This window comes from Orbicella faveolata, unplaced genomic scaffold, assembly GCF_042242905.1.
Source record: "Orbicella faveolata isolate gen_17 unplaced genomic scaffold, um_ofav_v1 contig_12, whole genome shotgun sequence".
Lineage (NCBI taxonomy): Eukaryota > Metazoa > Cnidaria > Anthozoa > Scleractinia > Merulinidae > Orbicella > Orbicella faveolata.
The window spans coordinates 255,537-276,570 of record NW_028301539.1 but is presented as its reverse complement, the minus strand read 5'-3'; the positions used below and the strand labels follow the sequence as shown (position 1 = coordinate 276,570).

The following is a 21,034-nucleotide window of genomic DNA, read 5'->3' as shown; positions in this document are numbered from 1 at the left end:
TTCTATTCAACATTTAGTATCCCTTGATAAAAAGATCTCTTTCCTCAGCATCTGAAATATATCCGACGTCAGATTTTAATAAACATATTTAATTAAGAATCAGGTTATAATATAGACCAATTTCGATGTATTAAAATTCAGCCTAGCACAATAGACCTCAGCACGAGGCTCTGGGGAATAAACCCCACAAACTCTGTAGTTATTCCCCAGAGCCTCGCACTGAGGTCTATCGTTTTAGGCTGAATTTTAATATATCGAAATTGGTCTATTGTCTTGACTAGGATGTAAAAAAATCAAAAAATTTGAACGTCCTTTGTTTTTAATAAGTTACCACACCAAAACAGAGATAATGGAACTGGCAAAGACAAACATGTATCAAAATAGCTTAATGAATCCAAACTATCCGAATTTTAATAAAGTTCAGACTGACAGTTTAAACAAACTGGGCACCGAAGAAGATGGTCACATCATCTAAATGGGAAACATTGCATGCATGGCAAAAATAAACTGACAAGTGAAAAAAACAAAACAAGATTTATACAGAAAAAACCTTAGTATTATTCGCTTGTAACCAATGACAGATAGACATGACTACATATATAAAGGTTTCCTTTGTTAAGCTAATGATAAGGTGATAGTTATGTTATGTAAAGCAAACAAAATCTTTCTCAATAAATAGCTTGAAACACTCTTTTCTTTCGATCCGTCCTTGGTTATAGAGCAAATCCCGGAAAAATCAGTGTAATATATATCAAATCAAAACATTGTCTCACAAATTACATCAGCCAAGCAATGGATCAGTATATTTGGGGCGTTTTCCTTGTAAAACGTACATAATAAAAGTAAGGAATCAGAAAAATGCAAATAAGGAAGTTACAGAAAGGTAAAAAAAAAAAACAAAACAAGTCACATGTTATATCAAGGCCAGGCACCAAAGCAGTGCAGCCGTGAGGAGTATAGCTGGAGACTGGAGCGACATTCCTGATCCTAGGAGACCTGCAATGATGTAATAACAGTTATGCGTTGTATAATTTATACATAAATATATAAAACACAGAAAATAACTTTAAGATAAGTGAGCCTATCTAGCTCTCAGTGCTCAATTATCCTGTGCATGAGCAAACAATAATCTTAACGGATATCTATTCCTCTATCTCATTCTTTTTTGCCACTCGTTGTTTCGATAATATTCGACTACTTTGACAGCTAAATTTTGCAACAGAACCCTCATAGCAACTCTTATATCTGTGCTTGTCTCACCTTTACTTGGTTGACACGTATAGTCCAACCCCATAGAGAATCCTCTTCGGCACAGGCACTTTCCGTTTTCACAATAAGAGTTCTCATCACACTTCGGAGTGCAAATTTCTAGAGAGAATAGAAAATATAATTTATAGAAATTTATGCATAGTGTAGACTGACCCAACGAAGATTTCATAACCGTTAAGAAAACTCTTTTCTTTTCATCTCAGACTGGAGCCCATCAACTTATTCACAAGCTATGCCAAGACCATCTGATTACTATTGAGATTTGAAACTAGATTACGACAACCGTGCCTTTATTTGAAAATGGGTTCGCATTAAAGCGAGTTGCATTTGACATGTTATTTGCCGAAGCGGAATAAAACATACAGTTGGTCATCAAACCATCCAGCCGGCCGCCACCACTGCAACTAATGTTCTGTCTAACTCCTTAGGCTTAGCTTAGGTTCAAGCAAAGTAAAATGAAGTATAATGTTTACCTGAACATGTTCCTTGCGCTGTCTTTTCAAATCCATCTTTACATGGGCAATCATAACCACCATTCTTGTTTTTACACCTTGAGAACTTCGGACAGGAATACGTTTCTTCCTCGCATTCGTCAATATCTAAGGCAAAAGAAAAAAAAAACATCATGAATGCAACACAAACCGTAATGAAAAGCTACTACTGCATGCCAAGCCAGTAGACTCCTCCCGAGGTGTGTCTCGTTTTCACAGTTTTTAAAAACATACGTGGAGCAGCTGAAAAGTACCTGGAATACAGTTTAGTAGTAATATATAGATTTAACCAAGCCTAAAAGCGAAGCTCGTAATTAAATAATTAACCATAAATGAAAAGAGGATATTTTTCCCTGGATTAGAAACTCAAATAATAATCAATTGTGAGCAAATGATTGTTCAGTGTGTGGTTTCACTATTTTTTTCAGTTACATTTTAACAAACCATACCTAATGAGTGTACCCAAGATTACGGAAATTATGCACGCAATATATCAGGGACTTTCCAAGAAAAGATTGTGCAAGGAATATTTCGGAGGAAAAGTCAACAACACGCAGGGTTTAATTCGCGCCGAAGTTTTGCATTTACATGTACTCCCTTCCTCTCCCCAAAGTAATAACCTGGCTAGATCTCGCGATCCAATTGAAAACACATTAGCTGGTCAGCGGTCAACTTCGAGAAACACGTGACCTCGATGAGCTCTTGACCTGAGCCCGCAGTTTTGATCACGTGATTCTGGTCAGCGGATACCTTATTTTGAAAGCTGTCAATTAATTATAACATCGAGGTCCATTATCAGACTTACCTATGGTAATGGTTGTATTCTCTTATTTTTAATGTATGGGTCTTGGCGTGCGGATGCACGGACGGACAGTCACGTGACAACCAAGATTTTTGAGATCGATGGGTTACCAAATTTTCTAAGCTATGGGGCCTCGCTCGCTCGCCGGAGCTCAATTATAATAAGCTTCACACAGGTATTTATTGTGGATTTTATCATTTCTGCGTGGAATACGATGACGGGAGACGTCATAGAACTCATAGGCTTTGTTCTCATGTATAAAATGTTGTGGCTTGTAATGTACAACAACTTTGACATGTTTGTCAATGATATCATGTTCGTTGTTTATCCTGGTTAGTCTAACCGGTTTGACAGGTTTTTTAAGTGAATTAACACTGTCACATGATTTATCCAGGACAACAGAGTCAATAATATAAAAACAATGACGGAAATAAGCCCTCTCCGATGCTTACTTTTCTACTCAGTTTAGCTTTTTTTCTTTCACATAATGAAAATGTCTTTATAATTACCGATGCAGATCAGTTGGTTTTGTTTTGCGCGGTATCCTTGGCGACAACTGCACGAATACGATCCCACTGAGTTCACACAGAGCATGTTCTGGTCACATGAGCCGTTGACCGCACACTCGTCAATATCTGCATTAAAAAAAAAAAAAAAGAAATGTTAGAGATAAGAATAAGAAACCATCAGCCTTGGATGACTAAGGATGTTAGTGTTAGCAGCTGGAGCAGAAGGATGAAGCTGATAACACCTTGGCGACTGTGATTATTCTGAAATAGTATATCTTTGCAAATTGTTGTAAAGACGATATAACTGATAATCCGCAATTTTAGTTCCGTCATGGAGGCGTCATTTCGTTACAAGAACTTTGCGCTCAGATTTTCTTGCACCACCTTCCTTTGGCACTTCCATGGGTTCCTTTCTATTTCGCTTCTCCGCTGACCATTTTTCTTTGATCGGAAATGCGATCGACACGAGAAACGTTGTAGCTATGTGACCGCGCTCTTTATATGACAAAATATCCAGAATTTTAAGACTTGGTACAAAAATTAGTACGATTAACTATGATTGTAATAATTTCAGAATTTGACCTCCACAATTTTGTATAGACTAGTTTTTTACAACTGTTACACTTGCCATAACATTTGCTTTGTTTGGCATCAAAGCTAAAACCTTTCGGGCAAATGCACCGGAACGATCCCACGGTATTTCTACACACTGCCACGTCTCCACAACGCTGCCTCTTTGTGGTGCATTCATCAGTATCTGTAGAAATAAATTGATCTTAATGTAACACACTCTATGATTGGTTAGCTGACAAAGTGTCTGTTTCCATGACATTAACACTCTAGAATGGTCTGAATACGTTGGCATTTTCTATATATAATATAGAAAGCTTGATGTTGTCAAAAATCGTATGGTTTTAGAAATTTGATTTTCGGCTTTGTTAAGATTGTATTAACAGTGAAAACACGGCTGACGTCAAAGGTTATGACGTAACAAAACTAATTTTAAGGCAATAACACTAGAGGGATATTTTTTTATTCCGATTTTCTTCTTTATTTTTGCTTTAGTCATCTGGCACATCACATTTGTAACATAGCTGCATTTGCTGGAACAAAATTACGGCTCAAATTTGGGGATTTTTCTCAAGGGGGGACCCCCATATTTTGCAGAGTTATTTTTCATGATTAAAAATGCCATATTTCATTTAATTTTTGTGATATGGACAAAAATTTTTCAGGTTTCAACTCCCCTTGATGTGCTCTTTCGAGCCCATTGTAAAAAATATGCATATTCAAAACTTCAAAAGTGGTTAAAAACATGACGTCATCACTGCGACGTCACAAATTTGACATTTACTGACATTTTTCACGTAAATATAATTGGTAATAGGTCTCCTGCTCATCTGCCAAGTTTGGCGTAGAAAGAGTCAATAATTTTTAAGCAATGCGAAATAATATGAAATGCCCAAGAACTGACGAAACATTTGGGGGGTGGTTTGGCCCCTACGTGAGGTGGGAATTCCCACTTCAAAATTAAAGGACGAGGTGCTCGTGCGAAATTTTGAAAAGAACTCCTAAGAGGTACCTAGCCCCAACACTAAGCTTTGTGGGCGCGGCTTGAAATGTTTTTCACCCCTAGGGGGTACCAATTCTAAACAACACATTATCTCCTGTCATATTTTTTCGACTCAATACCCTGACAGGTACAGCAAAAGCTCCCGCTGTGGATCTTTTGAGGCTGAACACACTAACAGATACCAGAGCCGCGTTTTTAGCCACCAAAAAGGAACGACGAGCGCCCCCGTCCTTTTCGTATGGGAGTCCGTACCTGGGATATCTCTAGCACAATCAGGGATTACGAGGCTGAGACTATATATAGAAATGTTTTAGGTAAGAAAATAACTCTCGCAAAAGTAAGCTAATGGTTACAAATGCATTGTGGATTGTCTTATTCCAGGAACTGAACAAAGACATTTTCACCAAGACTAACTGGACTTTAAAACTCCTCAGGGTAACAACTCAGGGTTTGGAGCTTTAGCGACTGTTTATTAACATCAACATAGTCTAATCTTTAGAACTTAAAACAAAACATGAACTTAGTTAAATATCTACTAAATCCAACAACACAGCCACTCACCATAGCAGCTCTTTCCATCTTTATCTTTACTCTCGTAACCATCACGACAGTTGCACTTGAATGATCCGAGCTCATTGGTGCACGCAGAGTTTAAACCGCAGATATTTTTCTTTAATTTGCACACATCCTTCTCTGTATCGAAACAAAGCCGATGCTTTAGTTAATAAATTCATGGTGAGAATTTTTAAATCCTGTGTTATTTTTCTTATCTTATTAAATCAGTTGTGGCCATTTGCTGACGTTACTCCAGGACGGCAGCTTTTGAATGCTATTACGTCATTGACACTGTGAATTCGCAGTGTGTAACGTTACCACTCCGTAGATAATAATTTTCCGATCGCTTTCATAGCGATACGAAAACCCCCTTAATAATCTGTCAATACTTAACAACATTGACAAATTTGACATTTTATACTCTTAAGCGGAATTTATTTTCTAGTCCTAGCTTTTTCTTGGCCTTGTATAGGCATGATTTTACCGTTAACTTTTCCATCAATATAATAAAGATAGCTAAAGCCTACTTACCGACACATTGTTTGGCCTGGAAATGATATCCGTCCTTACAGTCACACAGATGTGTACCTTGAAAGTTTTTGCAAAATTGGTTCCGCTTGCAGTCTTTGTCATCTGAGCATGTTTCTAAAGGTTTTTTAACACCAGAAAAAAATAAGCTTTAGCATATTGCCCAGACCCGTTTTACGTTTTGAGGTTAACTAGAGAATTTTACTTTTTTTACTTTTATTCCACTAGAAATCATACATCATCAAATTAAAGAGCAAGTACGCCAAAGGCAATATATAGATTACTTGCTCAAGCTGGAGAACGGAATCTATACAAAGCTCCACTCAGTAGCGTACAAAGAAATGGGGAATCAATTACAAACTATTTTATAAACTGCATTGACTATGTAGCTTTTGTCTAATTCACCTCCTAAAGAACAGTGAACTTAACTTACGTAAGCAAAATGTCAGACCATCTCCACCGTATCCATGGTTACACACACACTTGTAAGAACCAATTGTGTTGGAGCAAGAGGCTTTCTCGTGACACGCCTTGCTATTACTTGAGCATTCATCAATATCTGATGAATAACATAACGAGAAATCTGTCGTTAAAATACCCGTCATCATTTAATTATGTTACACAGCCCCCAGAGGAAAACGTTGAAACGGTTTCTCCTCGGCTACTGTTATTAGTGGTGCGAGTAGAATTAGAGCCTTCGTTTTCCCAAGATTTACTTGTGTAGCGGCTATTTTTTTTGAACAAATTCCTTATCTTTTTGCACTTTATCAGAGTTCGCAGCTGAAAGTTGTAAATATTGTTATGAAGCCATAACAAATTTAGCGAGTATGTGGAATACCTGTAAATTAGCTGGTGTGTCATTCCATTTTGTATAATGTCACACCTGAATAACTAAGCGTATGACATAATAAACTTGTATTGCATTGCATTACATTGCATTGCATTGTATTGTATTGCATTACAGTGCATTGCATTGTATTTATTGTATCGTATTGAGCATTTATACAAGCCATTGTTCAAAAATAAAATGACTGACTTCCCAGCCATTTAACGTTACTATTGAACGTGGAAGTCTGGCACTCACAGTGCGACTACTCCGACCAAAGCCACTCAGCAAATTCTTTGCCAATTGAGCACTGGCATTTTAAATTTTAAAATAGCTATTAATCAAAATGACCACAAATCTGTTGCATTTGTAATGTACAGCTTGATTACATCGATAATTTGTTGGAAAACTATTGTTAACCTCCACGATTTTTATTCGTTAAATTTGTAGAAAATTATGTCGGGCGGCCTAGTTGCACTGTAATTAGTGACGTAGACGTCTGCGATAAATTGCATGGTAAAACTCGGCCTTAAAAAACAGCGGAAAAAGCACACACCGTGTGAAATGAGTCTGCAAGCTTTTACAGTAACATGTCTTATGGCGCCTGAAAGCGGTCGTTGAACTAGTGACGTCGCTTCTGAGGTGTTTGGTGTTAGCCTTCTTGCAAGAGTTCTTGAACCCTTTAATCTATTTACGTAAAAACGTTTCACATCACAAAGACTACTTTGAGGCTGCTAGTGTATGTTACTGCGCATGCTCTAACTAGCTGGGTAGTTAACTGTAATTGTTGAGTGAATGAAGGACTCAAACAAAGAGTGCAGCTTAACTTTACACTTAATTTTCAGGTCTGTTCCGTGACACCATTATACATTTACCTTTGCATTCCTTTCTCGGTCCTGTCAGTTTGTAGCCACCGTCACACTTACAGGAATATGAATCAGGAAGATTCTCACACCTGTAGTTTTCGGGACATACATCGGGCTTTTTACATTCATCCACATCTACATGAAACAGAAATAAAGAAAATATAACAGCTCTTGACAACGGTTCTTTTCACCACCATATTTATGGGTGTTGTCTCTCTTGTTTCTGCTAACTCAAGGAAATTATGTTTTTACTTGAAGAAATTCTCTCTAAAACAATTCATGATATTAACATATAACAACCACGCTGTATTTTATCACACCTATGGATATCACAAGAGACCAAAAAAAAAAAATAATAATAATAATACAATAAATACATTAATTTCGACTGTTACCTAGTAACGGTCCATTGTAGATTTCTACTTCGCGAAATTTAAGAATGGCATTTCTCCTTTTCAAGTCAAGGGTGACAAATCTGGCTTTGGTGTCTTTACGTAACGTTATTGTTTGAACAGAGTCTTTAGTTGGATTATGCAGACTTCCGACAGTTTCGCCTTTAGCAAGGCCTCTCCTAGAAAGATCTGTCAACGATAAGCATGTAAAAAGTTACATTCAAGCCTCTCAATACAATTTTTCGGAGATTTAGCTAACTAAGCAAGCATGCGCGAACAGACTGGTTTGCCTTTTAAGTTCTCATTAAGTTTCCGGTGACAAATGAATTATGGCTTTACTTTCCAGGGCGGGGTCGGAGGGGGGGGGGGGGGAGGGCGGAAGGAGAACTGTACTATAATCGGTGATCTGTAACAAGATGAAAGGGGAAGGGGCAGTCCTGTAGAATAAAAGATAACATCCTTTTTCGACAGATTCATGTATCGTGTTATATAAAACTAGCAATTACCCTCCTCTGACTAGAGTCAAACGCTTGCCTCCACACCTCCTCAAAATACTTATTAACAACTTAGAATTAAGTCATGACGAAATCAATCAATACTAATAGACAAGACGCTTCTCTTGATCAAATAACACGAGGGAAAGTTAAAAATTGTTTCTTTAAACCAACAATACTTGCACGGCTAAAGAGAGGCACTGTGAGGGTAAAGTGTATTGCCTTACAACACAGTGACCCCTGCCAGCGCTCCAACGGACCGCGGCCTGCATCTCACAAAGATTGATACCTGTAGTTAAGTAGCCCATTTTACAAAGGCTACACGGATGGAATGAAATTCAGAGTAGTTTCAGGTGTTGTCACCTCACCTACTCTGATCTCCAAATTCTTGAGGTCGTCTGGTTTGTAATTCACATCAGTCACCACACGCACCAGATGAACTTTACATCTGGCCTTTAAGTCCACCTGCCACCATTGCTTTGTTGAAAAGCCGTAGCCTAGAAGAAATATAAATTGACCTCCGACTCTTTATTGCATTCTAACAACAAACTCAACAAAACGTTTCAAAGTACTCCCTACCAACCGGATTTCAGTAACTTACTGGTTTATTTCTAATCACTTCTGGATGAGACGCTAGTCCATCGTTGGGTCACCCCCCCCCCCCCCCCCCCCACCTGCGCGAAATTCGTTGGCAGCAACACAGGTGTGCAGGGGTTTTGCTCAAGAGCGCAACGCAATGATTCCTGCCGGGACAAAATCGAGGGTCCAGTAAATACTAATTATGGATTATATAAAATTATATCTAATTTTGGTAGAAAGAGAGCCTTTTATGCGAATCTGATGTCTTCTTCTTCTTCATGTTGTCTTAAGCTTAATAGTTTGCTTCGGTATTTTCCAAGTCGTTGATTATTTTCCTTTTCATATCAGTATACATACCTGACACTGTTGATAATATCTCCTTACCTAGATTTTGATCACATCCTTTATAGGAATTCTGTTCATTTATTAAGGATCTTGTTTTGCGCTGAGCAGCGAGGTTTACTAACAACAAAATAAATTAAATAAATATCCAGTCAACTTCAAATCAATTGATTGTTTTGTCAATCCGTCAGATGGCCAGTCAGTCAGTCAGTCAGTCCGCTAGTCAGTTCGACAGTCAGTCAGACGACTCAGACGGCCAGTTAGTCAGTCAGTCGGCAAGTCGGCAAGTCAGTGGCACAGCCATCCAGTAATTGAGCAATAAAAGCTTTATTGGGTTTCAATTACCCTATACATAGGTAAGTCAGTCAGTCAGTCAGTCAGTCAGTCCGTCAGTCCGTCAGTCCTTCAGCCAGTCTGTCTGTCAGTTGAAATCTGGAGGTTCCTGGTTCAAATTCTCTTCGCGACAGCTGTCTCAGTAGTCAGTGAGTCGGGCGGCCAGTCAGTCGGTTGGTGAGTCATTCAGTCTTTCATTTGGTCAGAAAACCAGTCGGTTAAGATGGTAGGACATGCTCACCTATCTTTGTCTGGAACACCTCCACCTCGCATAATTGCAACTGGCGTTTGGGCCCTCGTACCCACGTTATTTCCAGGAAGCTCCCCACAAGAGGCTTCTTACATTCAAAGTAATTTGCTTCATAAGAATATTTAGGAATAGTTGTGCAAAGATCTGTCTCCTTCCTGTCGTCTTCTTTCCCTATATAAAAATGAAATTAATTCCTAAGGTGATATCATATGTGAATAGAACACACAATATGGAACATTTTCAAAGAACACACGGGAACTAATGTATCCTAAATACATGATACTGATCTATGATAACAACGAACCATAGTGTAAATAAACAGAAGATACAGGAAGCCTTTGAAAGAACACACTCACCAACTAAAATGGCATAGCCTTCTAAGTTCTCAAAGTTGTAGTGGTGCATAAACACCATTGATACGCGCACGTTAGCTCCTAACTCTAGATGCCACCATGAATGCTGTTCTGTTGTCAAAAAACATGTGTGAAAGTCTCCGTCATTAGCCCAGCGACTAGGCTGCGAGGATCTACCCTTAGAGAACTGTTTCAATGCGATGTTTGCTGCATGAAAGAAAGTGTGCATGATAAATATATGTACTTTGATAAGTTAATAAAGATGGTGAATTTTAAGCTCGGTAATGAAATGTGAAGGTGAATTAATCAACATGACACGAGCGTGGAACAAAGAAAAATTCTGAGTCCCCGACAGGAATTGAACCCATGACCTCCCGAACACCGGGCGGGCGCTCTATCCATTGAGCTACAAGAACTCATGGAGAGCAAGGCCATTTAACTGAAATCATATATGACAGGTGTCCTGCACACTGCTAGGAGCAACGCTATCGAAGTCAATAACGTTGATCCTTCGATAGCGTTGATCCTAGCAGTATGCAGGACACCTGTCATATATGAACTCAGTTAAAATGGTCTTGCTCTCCCTGAGTTCTCGTAGCTCAGTGGATAGAGCGCCCGCCCGGTGTTCGGGAGGTCATGGGTTCGATTCCTGTCGGGGACTCAGAATTTTCCTTTGCTCCACGCCTGTGTCATGTTCATTAATTCGCCTTCACATTTATATGTACTTAATGGAAATTTGATTACCGAGGTACGAAATATTCAACAATAAATATTTTTGTAGCATAAATGCCTCCAGCAGTAGGGACCATTAGCGCTGAGACACGGCTCATAAACCGCTAAGGCTACTCCTATTAAGTTCTTATTAATGTCTTGAGCAATAGCCGTTTCCAAAACTTTGATTCCTTTATTTTTTGACAAGTGCGCAGTGCTAAAATTGAATTAATTCAGCGATCTGTTCCAGAAGCCTTTTTGGATAACTTTATGTCCTTCTGTATTATGCAGTTTATTTCTTAACATTACCTACTCCATTTGGGATCCTTGAGATACCCCGTTGATCATTTGCGATAAAGTGTTAAGTGCTGTGCTTGACAAAGTAAGACACCAAAGGTTTATTTCTTTGACTCTTACCGTATGCGTCGGCGTAAACTTCAACCTCACACAGACTGAGTATGGAGTGTGCGTGTGAGTCAGTCGATATTTTGACGACATTTCCATACACATAAAGCTCGTTGCAACCGAAGCTCAGCAGGCGGTTTCTCTCTATCTTTTCTCCAAAGCCGCACAACGTAAAATTTTCTCGTCTTGCTCGGGTATTTATGTCGCCTGATTATTAAAAATAAAAATAAAAATAGACTTAACGTTGGTGTTCTATTCTGTAATATCATGCTTAACCACTCAACTAGTCTCTGGAGGTAATCACTTATATAATAATTGCTTTCCTCGAGGAAAAGAATGCAAAGCCCTAAGTAATGTAATAATGTGTGTACGCTTCCAGGGCGCTTGTTTGTGGCCCTCTTTTTATAAAGTGAGTTCCGTGTTGTTTAAAGGCTGCTGTGTGTCGATTTTATTTGCCGTTTCTTTATGATGGCCACACTACAGTTAAGAATAACTTTTGTCAGAATACTTATGTTGTTATTGTTAGTTTAGCTTAGGACAACAAGTTCATCAACTCTGATCACTCTTCCTCTAAAATTTTTATTATATTATTCGAGGATAAACCATGATATAGCTACGAGCGAGGAGGATTGAAACTTATAATCAGAAAAACAAACATGAAAAATATTTCAGCCAATATTTACAAGATGCGTCGATCTTTACTGTAGTACGCTATAGTTACCTACAGACATCTTGACTCGCTTCAGGGAAATCTTTGAGGTCATAATACGAACCAAAGAGATAGGATGATAACCGTCAAGTTTTACCATCAGCCATGGTTTGTATTCAGTCAGGGATCGGAAACAGGTTTTGCTATCACCATCAACCACAAAGCGTCCAATGGCGATAACTTCTTTGCAGTCCTCTGTCTTGCATCCAGCATAGTTATCAGTTGAGGACGCGGTTGTGTAATTTGTTGCAACGTTCTGCTTGCTGTGTCTTATTAGCGGTGCTAGGGAAGGATAGAATACGTTAACAGTTTTCAAGAGTGATATACACAAAACCAAATCACTTTGTAGTCCACAACAACATATTACTCTCTCCCTTGAGGAAACGGCGTGCGAGCATTATCTCCCTGTTTTCGTTTAATCGATAAGAACTCTTAAGTCATGTTTGTGGATAATAAAGAAAACATGGCGACACTTAGCCTACTTTTATATCTCTTCTAGATTTAATATTGGAAATTGACAAAATTTCACATTATACAACCAAGCAAGCAGGTATCAAGAAAACAAACACGTGATCTAATTTACCTGGGCGTTGCCTCTTAGTGCATTTCCCTCCAGGAGATAGAACATTTCCAGGAAGTGGTTTTGAATCAGGAGCAAAGCCAACATCACACGCGCAGTGATAAGCGCCAGGCGGGAATGACGAGCTGATGTATTTTGTATCGCAGTGAGTTCCCAGCGATGCGCTGCACTTGTTTTTCAACTGACAAATACCACCTGTTAAAGGAACAATTTCATCATTGTAATGTACGTAAGTCTGCTATTAGGCTGCTCAGCTATGTCTAATTTCTAAAGCATGTAGCTGATTGAACACAGCTATCCTTACATGGGATGGTGGTCTATCAAATAACCACTACTCCCGTATAGTTTTTACGTTTTTCCATTGCTTAGTTCCTGTGTTGGTTTTGCATACAGGTCTCCACTGCGGGGAATATTTAAGATTTAAAAGCGAGACGACTAATGTTTCTTTGTCAAGATTAGAATTTACATTGATAGGTTTAGTAATTACGTTCACTGAGTTAAAATTTTTCGTCTTATGCTTTTGGAAACAGATTTTGAGGTTAAAACGGTAACATGTGAATTTTTAAAACACTGAATCTAATTTAAAATTTCTTCACCTTTAATTCGAAGATCTTTCCACCTGCAGTAGAAACGTTGTGGTTTCTCTTTCTTTTCTCCTGAAGCTGATCATGTATGAAAACAAAAAACAATTAGCTTTCCAATTTCCTCATAGAGGATTGCATTAGATAAGTAAACTAGTTCCTCTTTGTTTGGCGGTAAGGGAAGGCTTTCACGCATTGTGCTCATTAAAGTAACACATCACACTGCTCGCAGTTTTGTCAAATCATGCCAAGATTTATGTTCCTAGATTCAAAGATTATGCCCACAACTTGACAACTTTTCTGTGTATATAGCAGCAAAAAGATACTCCGCAATATATTACTAGCTTGCTAGCAGGGTTTTCGAATATGGCGCCTTTGCTGGCACAGTTTGGCCACGGATGGTCAGGAATTAGGTACAGGTAAGGGTAAGTGAACTGTCACTTAATTCTTCCTGAATTCATGAACAGAAGGCGTCTGTAAATGTGTGTAATTGTGAATTCTCTCGTAGAAGAACATTGAACGTGTTTGAAAAACGGCAACAAATGTAAAATGTATAATGGCAAAACCACTAGCTATGGGAGTGAATTGATCGGCAAATTAATTGATTTGCCATCACCTGGAGGAACAGGGGGGAGGGAAGGGGGGTTGATGAAATAAAACTCACTGAGATTCGCTCCGGGTCAATAATATTCAGTCTGATCCTAAGTAGTTAATCGCATTCATTCCTTTAACAACGTTAAATCGCTGCCATTAAGCTACCAACAACATACGAGATTAACACACCCCACCGACAACGCCAGTAACTTCCCTCCCCCTAATGCACTGACCAACATGGGGTATCAACTCACTGCGATCATCTCATGTTCTAATGTTCTGTACCCACAGGAAACTTTGTAGACGCGGAGCCGATGGATAAAGTTTAAAAGAATGTACGTACGTGTGTAAAAAATATCTACCACCCATAAAGAATTGGCCAGACCATCTTGGAATGTTCCATTTAGATACATATCGTGGTTTTTCGGTCCACACTTAGCATTCGCTTCTTTGCCATCAGGGTACTCAACAGGCATCAATACATCATCTTTATGCCTCAAGCTTGATCCTATTCTTGGCGGGAGATCTATAACAATGTCGCTTCTAGAAATCTTAGGGTGACGATTCAATGTCATACTGAAGTAAAAGTGTTCATTTCCCGCATATTTAGAATAAGCTGCTTTCTCGAGCTTGAGATCTTTTCCATTTGTACGTGGGACAAGATACTTGACGTTCTTGTCTATTGCCTCACCTGAAATAAAAATAAAAAGTCATGAAATCGGATCATAAAATAGCCCTACATAAAGCTTTATAGCTTTATGTCATCTAACAATAGTGACGAACAAGGCCGAAATCGAAAAACAAATATCAACAAGGACTAATTCAACTGAACGCTACTACAATAAAAACCTTCAATGGACAAGAAGTTTGTAACTTAGAGCTGTATATTACTTTTCTTTGTACCTTGTAGGATATAACGCAACTTTTTGCAAGTTATAGTAGTGAATGTAACTGAATTCTTCTTTTCTTTTGTTGTATTCTGGTGTATTGTAAGTATTATTTATCTCTGATTAACCGAGCAGGAGGTCTGTATGGGCGAATCCTGACCGACTTCTTGAGTACATACCGAACGCAGTGAGGTCTGTACACACGACCGAGTCAAGATTTTCCCACACAGACCGACTAAGCTCGGTTAATAAGATGTTTATTATGGCAAACAAGAAAAATTTAATTCATATAATGTAACTGGTTTGTACTGGCTAACATTTTGTTGGCGATCAATTGGGCAAGCGTAATGTTTAGAAGAAAAGAGCAAGGCGGATCCTTTTTGTGTTATCTTTTAGTACTTTCTGTTTATGTGGTTCCCTCATCACCATTCGTTCGCAATTGTTTCGACTAAGCGAGTGTAAAGAACTTACTATTTACATAGACTTCTACTTCACAGAGAGTCAGTACTGTTGCTTTTCCCTTCTCTATGACGTACACATATTTGCCAAGCATTGGTTCAGCACAGCTGTACGACAAGGGTTTCTTGGGAACAATGAGACCTTGACGACACAATGGGTTTTGGCCAGGAAAGCGACTTTTATTATCACCTTAAATAAAGAAAATATTTGAGTGTTGAATCAAGTTGTCGAATTGTAAAATTGGTGTTTAGCCGTTTCTAATCCATCCCTTGGGATATCACTCAGTGGATTGTTATGTGCAGCGTTAAAGCTCTGGCCACTGAACCGTTCTCGCCTCAAACAGGCTTTAGATTTTGACCATTTTGTTATGAAATAGGATATATTTTGCACCCTGGCTAGGAATTTGGAGTGTTGTTTAGAGGCAACTTTTTTCCTTTTAATCGGTGAAATGGATATCTGTTAAATACGTGGGTAAACGGAGCGTTTCCTGAGTAATTCAGGTCATGTGTTAGAGAGTTTTACAGGTCTGAAATAAGGCATGACCGAAGTATGAAACAGGGAAAACAGCCTGTGCACGCCCGAAGAAAACCCTCGCGGAGTACCCCCTCCTCCAGGGTAAACGATTTTTATTTCTGTACCTTACCACAATCAGCAAGGATGTCAATGCGTTAATTCTAAGCAGCATCCCAGGAATATAGCCAAAAAACGTTTCTGAATACTATTTTACATTCATACACTTGCAATAAGGAGTATCACATAGTGGAAAGTTCTTCCATGCGAATGCGAATGCACTCCACTTCCGGCACCTGCCCAATCCGAGGGGAGTTAAAGTTTGATCCTAAGAGGGAATTAAAAGCTGACAAAACAGTTCTATTTCCTGTACCTAATCCCTCACTCCTCCTGGAGGTCTGTGGTACATGTGTAAACCAAACATTACAGAGCATTTTAAACCAATGGTTAGATGTCTTACCTATTCTGATCTCAACATTTGATAATCCTTTAAATTCAGAATCTGTTCTGCTTGCAATGAGAACGCTTTCCACCCAAACACTCTTTCCTAAATCAACTCTCCACCACGGATCCTTTTCCCTCCGGGTCTGAGCACAGCTCTTATATTCCACTACGCCAGTTTTTTTTCCGTCTACTGCATTACTAGCTTCATAAATGTCCCTTGTACTGATTTGACTCGCAGGTCTTTTATAAGCGACGTTCACCAAGCCTGCAAATGAAGAGGAAAATAATGATAATACTATTAGTAATCTTAGATTAAAGAGTGTGTTCGAGTTTTGGTAGCTTGGTGTGTTAAAAAAAAAAATTCTAGGGAGAGCGTTTTATGCCTGAGCTGTCAGGTAGGTGTGAAATTTGTCTCCCTTCAGCAGGGGCGAAAACAAATAAGTGATCCCAAAGGAGGTTTGGTATGTTAAAAAACAACAAAAATTCCAGGGAAAGCATTTTGTGCCTGAGCTGTTAGGTAGGCGTGAAATAGGTCTTCCTTCAACAGGGGCAAAAAAAATTGAATTGATCGTAAAGCACGTGCATGCGAGAGAGAAGGTCTGCGAGAGGGTTTGTTCTCGTTTATACATGTATTGTGTAATATTAGTTACGACCGGTCAGTAAAAACCATGAACTGCATTTGGAGGCCGCATGTAGTCTGCAGTCCCCATTTTATACCTGATTCCGCGCGCGTTTTATGCCCAGTCCGTAATGTTCAGTCCGTGTTTTATACATAAGTCTGCGTTTCATACCCAGTCCGTAGTTCGTAGTTTGCAGTATGCAGTCCGTAGTCTGCAGTCCGCAGTCCGCAGTCCGCAGTCCGCAGTCCGCAGTCCGCAGTCCGCAGTCCGCAGTCCGCAGTCCGCAGTCCGCAGTCCGCAGTCCGCAGTCCGCAGTCCGCAGTCCGCAGTCCGCAGTCCGCAGTCCGCAGTCCGCAGTCCGCAGTCCGCAGTCCGCAGTCCGCAGTCCGCAGTCCGCAGTCCTCAACCATGTTTGTTCCGTCGGTATGCGAGACGACGTGCTTTTAGTACCAAAATTAGGCCAATTATTTTGCTTGCGAACACGACTTTGAGTCGCCTTGGCTTTGGAATAACAGCTATAGGGAAAAGTCGTACACATTTCGTGAAGACATGTCTACAAGGTTTTTAAATGCCATTAACACTGACTTCGAACTTAAAATAAACAATTTCAGTATCCGCAGCAGTTCACAATAAGCTTCCTCGACACTCGAAAGTCCGCAATATTGAGCAACACTCAAAAGAAAGCACATGGACAAACATGGACATGACGTCGTTCATCCCAGAATAATTCTTTTGAAGGGGCCAAATTGGTGTCCCCAAATAGATTCATAGATAAAGAATTTTTCTGCATTACGCGATCAGAACTGTGTTCTGTCGAACGCAGTAAGGTGGCTCGCAGCAGTTTCCAGTCCTTTCCAAGACTTAGATTTTGATGGGTCATTATAACCACTCTACATCGGTTGATGCCAAAATCATGGAATCAGAAACATTGGTAAACATGTTGCTGTCAATTTTGTGGCACGTTTACCATAGCAACAATATAAGCTGCTAAAACCATCCTTAATCTTAGCTTTAAGCGCCTATAACTCAAAATCGAGCTCGGTGATCCCAATTTTTATTATCGAATTTTAATCAGCATGATAAGACGCCTTTTTGTAAAGTTCAAAAAAATTCTGTGAAGGGTGTTCACAGCCTTCTTAAATTTTCGAAAACTTACTTAAGGTGGCTCTGAACCCCCTCACTCGCACGTATTTTCCCTTGCCTCATGTCAGCTACATGTATTTTTCTGGAGTTTGGATTGGCTCAATGGATTGACTGCGTAGTTACTCTGGGTTTGGTTTTACGATGCTAATTCAAAAACGAATCCATTCATTCAAAATTTCCAAAATTCTTCCTAGTTAATATTTCATGTAAGCTGCATCACCTGCATTATGATGTATAATATCTGCATTAACTTATTACTATGGTAGTTTAAGGCTTTTTATATTTGTTGTAATATACTTTCCTATATTTATGTTTTTTGTACTTATCCTATTATTGTGTAATCATGATGTTAGGTAATAGCTTCAGGGCTCCTATTGATAGTGCGACTTAGTGCTGCAAGAAAGTTTTCTTAGAGTCGCGGCACTCACCTCGCGCCCTCGCACTTACGTGCCTTTAATTCAAAATTGAGGATGTTCGCACCCATTGTTACTGACCATCCATTCTGCGCACGGTATTCATGTTGCAACGTCACGCCACGTCATACATCAAGCGCGCGCGCTAAGAAAGAAATATAAGCAAGTATAGGGCTGTGGCACCGGGTGCACTTACTTCGCCTGTAATTTGTTCTCGTGGATGCTCAGTGATTCCCATTTTTCTTTTCGTATATCAATTACTGGTCCGATTTTGTTTATTTTAACAAAAAAATAGGAAATATCTGCCCTTTGGAAGTTTCAAATATTTCGCTTTTCCTGCTCTCGTGTGAGCGAAGTTTTCTTCGAATGTGAATAGGCAAGGCTAATATGTATTCCTTTCTAGGCCTATCCTACCTCAAGAAGCGACATCAGCTCCAATAGGTATTTAATATACTTAGTTATGTTGAATTGAGCACGTTTACCTGATCTAAATTTCACTAATGAACTTTTTTTTTATGACCGATGGTTGTAAGCTGGCATCATCTTGAAATAACGAAGACCTCTAAAAACGGATGGTCTTCAACGCGCCTCATCTCGAAAACGAGAACGGTGACTGCCTATTTTGGAGGCTTTTTAGCAAAAGTTGATCTTTACCTTACTTCATGATAAGCTTTAACAAAATCTGTCTGAGGGCACATTTCGCGCGCTAACGTCCTTAAAAACGACAGCACACAGGCTTGTGCGCGAGCAGTAACAAACTTGTTTACACCGGTAGCTATGATGAAGGTGGAGAAGCCACCGAAGAATTAATATTAAAAAAAATCAGATCGATGCAAGAAAAGTTTACTAGCAGTATTTTGGATGCATCAAGAACAGCAAAACAAAACCTAGTTAGGGAAAACTCGTAATGTGTCTAATAAACACGAAGGAAACCCATATATGTTTACAAAACTTACGATCTTTCCGAGGAGAGCAGTCAAGACCAGCAATGAAGAAACTGATCACTACGCAGATGAGAATCTGTCTGGTAGTAGGTTCCATTTCTAGAGAAATTTTGAATCCGTCCACCCGTTCATACAGTCCACCTAAGTTTTGCCATTACTGCACTGAAAGATGTTCGAAAAAAACTTATATGGTTACGTCACAATTAATGATTATTTACGTCAACCTAGCCAATCACACCGCACATTTCCTGTTAAGATCGCTTGTTCAGAAAAAAAACTGGCATCAACGGCTTTTCATTTACAAGTTTATTGAATAATTTGTCTTCCTTTAAGAAAAAATTGTCTTTCTAAAGAAAAATTAAAATTTGGGGTTATTGAGGTTATGGCCTTGATTTCTTGTTTATTCAGTAAACATTGATTTCTTTAATCAGTTGCTGGAGCCATTAGAGTAGCTGTAAAGGAAGATGACAAGCGTAGAAATGAGGACATCCAGTTGTAAAATAAAAGTGACAGAAGGGGTAACTGATGTTGAAACTTTTAAAGCCATTCTGATCGATTTTAAGGACGGTTATGGACATTAACACAGGTCCTATATCGTTAAGAAGATCTATAAGTAAGTAAGAACTTTATTTAGTTGTCAATGTATTTAGCCCATGTGGACTAATTGGGGACACTGTATTAACTCTACCCAAAAAAATTTTATTAACAGTCAACGAGCTTATACCAGTCAACGAGCCAACGAGTAGATCAGGAACACGCAGGACTCGAAACAACTCGATTGCAACGAGAAAAAGCACATTTCCAATTAAAATGATCGAGAAGATGATTGGTAAAATAAACAAGAACCCAGTGCTGTATCGACTGCCACTATCGTTTGTATTTCTCGAGATATTTGTTTCATTCGTACTGGCTTTTCTCGGCCTCATACATTGATAACGTTGAATTAGCAATTTTGTAGCCCTCAGTCATAAAATAATGCCTATCCTAGACATAAATTCACTGTTAGAAACTGTTTAACCGACTGTATTTGTAGATCAATCTTCCTGAAAAAAAAAAAAGAATTAACTGTTTGCTACTACTGTAAAAAACTGTTAAACCGACTGTATTTGTAGATCAATCTTCCTAAAAAAGAAAAAAAAAAGAATTAACTGTTTGTTACTACCATGAAGACAAAAGCAGAAGCGTTTAACTTCGTTAAAAATAACAAATAGCCATTTAAATATTAAATGACTACCTCGCAGTTGTTCACTCGCCAGATTTTCCACATTCTGAATTGCCGTCATTCTTGGATACAATATACGAAGAAAGCCTAATTGAAACATAAATGTCCCTGTAACACCGAGAATGGTTTGCTTAATCTAAAATGTGGTCGTGAATGCTGTGACATTAAAGCAAGTCTTACCTTCGTACCTTAAACTTTCCTCAGAACTGACCATGTTTCGCTTTAGCGCTAGGAAATAAGGAGCACTGACTTTAATATACAGAAACGTTGCCCAGTTTCTAGAGCGAGCTTTATGTATCTTTCAACAGCTGTAACAAGTCAAGTAAATGGCTTGACGTCTGTTTAAGTTGTTTTTAGGCTCAAGAAATGTTCTTGAAAATGCAAGAACCCTCACAAAATATAACCGTGTGTTCATGCTAGAGAAGATTATTAAATTATTTTTTTAAAAAGCTCTATTTGCTGAATAGAGTCGATGTTTACCAAGGACAATGAAAGCAGTAAATGTAAAATAAAGTTCTTTTATCTAAAAAGTCTTCTTGTATCAAATGAAGATCAATGAATTGAATTTGCTTTTATTTTCGTTCCATGTTTTGATATTCTACAGTATAAATTATAGTTTTGTTCTATTCAATATTTAGTGTCCCTTCTTA

The 21,034-nt window shown here is 38.8% G+C and overlaps 2 protein-coding genes across 2 annotated transcripts; both read right to left on the bottom strand.

Moving 5' to 3' along the window:
- Positions 1 to 120: 120 nt before the first annotated feature.
- LOC149116017 (uncharacterized) lies at positions 121 to 15,197 on the bottom strand. The gene is made up of 20 exons (XM_089283623.1): positions 15,101 to 15,197; positions 14,086 to 14,433; positions 13,164 to 13,229; positions 12,571 to 12,762; positions 12,000 to 12,269; positions 11,243 to 11,467; positions 10,166 to 10,369; positions 9,801 to 9,980; positions 9,242 to 9,346; positions 8,674 to 8,802; positions 7,815 to 8,000; positions 7,429 to 7,554; positions 6,161 to 6,286; positions 5,731 to 5,844; positions 5,206 to 5,337; positions 3,700 to 3,828; positions 3,072 to 3,197; positions 1,743 to 1,868; positions 1,267 to 1,368; positions 121 to 996 (listed from the first exon to the last, which is right to left on the bottom strand). The coding sequence occupies exons 1-20, from the start codon at positions 15,180 to 15,182 to the stop codon at positions 914 to 916; spliced, it is 3,051 nt and encodes a 1,016-aa protein (XP_089139749.1). The 5' UTR covers positions 15,183 to 15,197; the 3' UTR covers positions 121 to 913.
- A 643-nt stretch (positions 15,198 to 15,840) lies between these two features.
- Positions 15,841 to 20,598, bottom strand: LOC149116016 (fucolectin-like). Its single transcript, XM_089283622.1, has 3 exons — positions 20,565 to 20,598; positions 16,059 to 16,307; positions 15,841 to 15,926 (listed from the first exon to the last, which is right to left on the bottom strand). Exons 1-3 carry the CDS (start codon positions 20,596 to 20,598, stop codon positions 15,841 to 15,843), a joined length of 369 nt encoding a protein of 122 aa, XP_089139748.1.
- Positions 20,599 to 21,034: the final 436 nt, after the last annotated feature.